Raw genomic sequence first — 1,259 nt, forward strand, 5'->3', positions numbered from 1 at the left:
CTGTCCCCTCGTTGTCCCCTCTAGGGGGATGTCCCCATACCAGTGCTCCATCTCCCATTCAGTGGGCCCATCCCGGCCCTCTCTGTCCCCTGGGTGTCCCCTCGGAGATGTGTCCCCATTCCAGCCCCTCCTTTTCCCTGCACGCTCCCTCCAGGATGTGCTGACCCCACCCCAACATTTCCTCCAGGTGCGCTGGCATTTCCGAGCCCCCTCTCCCCCTGCATGCCCCCTTCTGGGATGCATCCCTTTAGCAGCCACCCATGTCCCCTGTGTGTCCCCTCCAGGACATGCCACTGTACCTGAGACCTCCTGAGCTTCCCCACTCCGCTGTGTTCCCCTCCTGGGGACACCTGGATGTTCCCCAGCTGTGCACCCTGGGACAATCCCTGGGCATCCCATCCAGGACACGAGTGTCCCCTTCTTGGGCCACCCCCTGAGCACATTCACCAACTCTGTCCCCTCGTGCTCCCACCCCTGCATGTTCCCACCTCCCTGTCCCTCCTCATCCCCTTGTCCCCAGGCCCCTGTGTCTCTGTCCCTTCTCCTCCCCAGGTCCCATCCCCCCGGCCTTCCCAGGGTGGCCGTGACCCTGTCCCCTGTCCCGCAGGTCCTGCCTCGCAGGCCGGAGCGCTGCCGCGGAGGCTCCCGCGGGCCGCATGGCAGGAAGGGCGGGTGCTCTCCCAAATCACCCACCCCAGCAGGCTGGTGGGGCAGAGCTCGGGAGGAGAAGTCCCAAAGCATCACTTGGACACCAGGGTCAGGCATGAGCCCGGAGGAGGAGGAGGAGGAGGACCCGTAAGTGAACGAGAGCCCCCAACCCACTCCCTTCGCGGGGTCCCTGGCAGGTGACAGCTCCAGGTCCCCAGGCAGCGCCGTCGCTGGCCCAGCCACACCCCAGCGTGTACCGGCATCCCGAACCGGAGCCCTGATCCCCCCAGGCTCCATCCTGCTGCCGTGCTCCCCGTGGGGACACGGACTTGTGCCGCAAAATCCCGTTAAATCTGGGAACCGGCGGCGAGCGGGTGTTGGGAGAGACGAAGCCAGGAACAGACCCGTGGGTCCGGCAAGGACGGGCTCGGGCCCCCAGGTCCCACCCGGTGCCGCTCCCCAGCCCAGCCCAGGCTCGGGCAGTGCCCCCCACCCATCCCCGCGTCTCGGGGTTTGTTTCGGGGAGCAGCACACGCGCCCCATCCGGCCCGGGGGAGTTGCGGTGCTGGCAGCCGCGGAGGCCGGCGCCTAACGATCCCCGTGCGCGCCGG

At 67.8% G+C, this 1,259-nt stretch overlaps 1 protein-coding gene across 1 annotated transcript in view; it reads left to right on the plus strand.

Annotated features, from left to right (window-relative positions):
- Nucleotides 1–1,259, plus strand: part of ADAM11 (ADAM metallopeptidase domain 11) — a 14,448-nt gene that overhangs the window by 4,448 nt on the left and 8,741 nt on the right. The window contains exon 2 of the mRNA XM_031063623.1: nt 608–795. Coding sequence (XP_030919483.1) covers nt 608–795 — 188 coding nt within the window. The remainder of the gene's footprint in view (nt 1–607; nt 796–1,259) is intronic.

This window comes from Geospiza fortis, unplaced genomic scaffold (assembly GCF_000277835.1).
Source record: "Geospiza fortis unplaced genomic scaffold, GeoFor_1.0 scaffold373, whole genome shotgun sequence".
Taxonomy (NCBI): Eukaryota; Metazoa; Chordata; class Aves; order Passeriformes; family Thraupidae; genus Geospiza; species Geospiza fortis.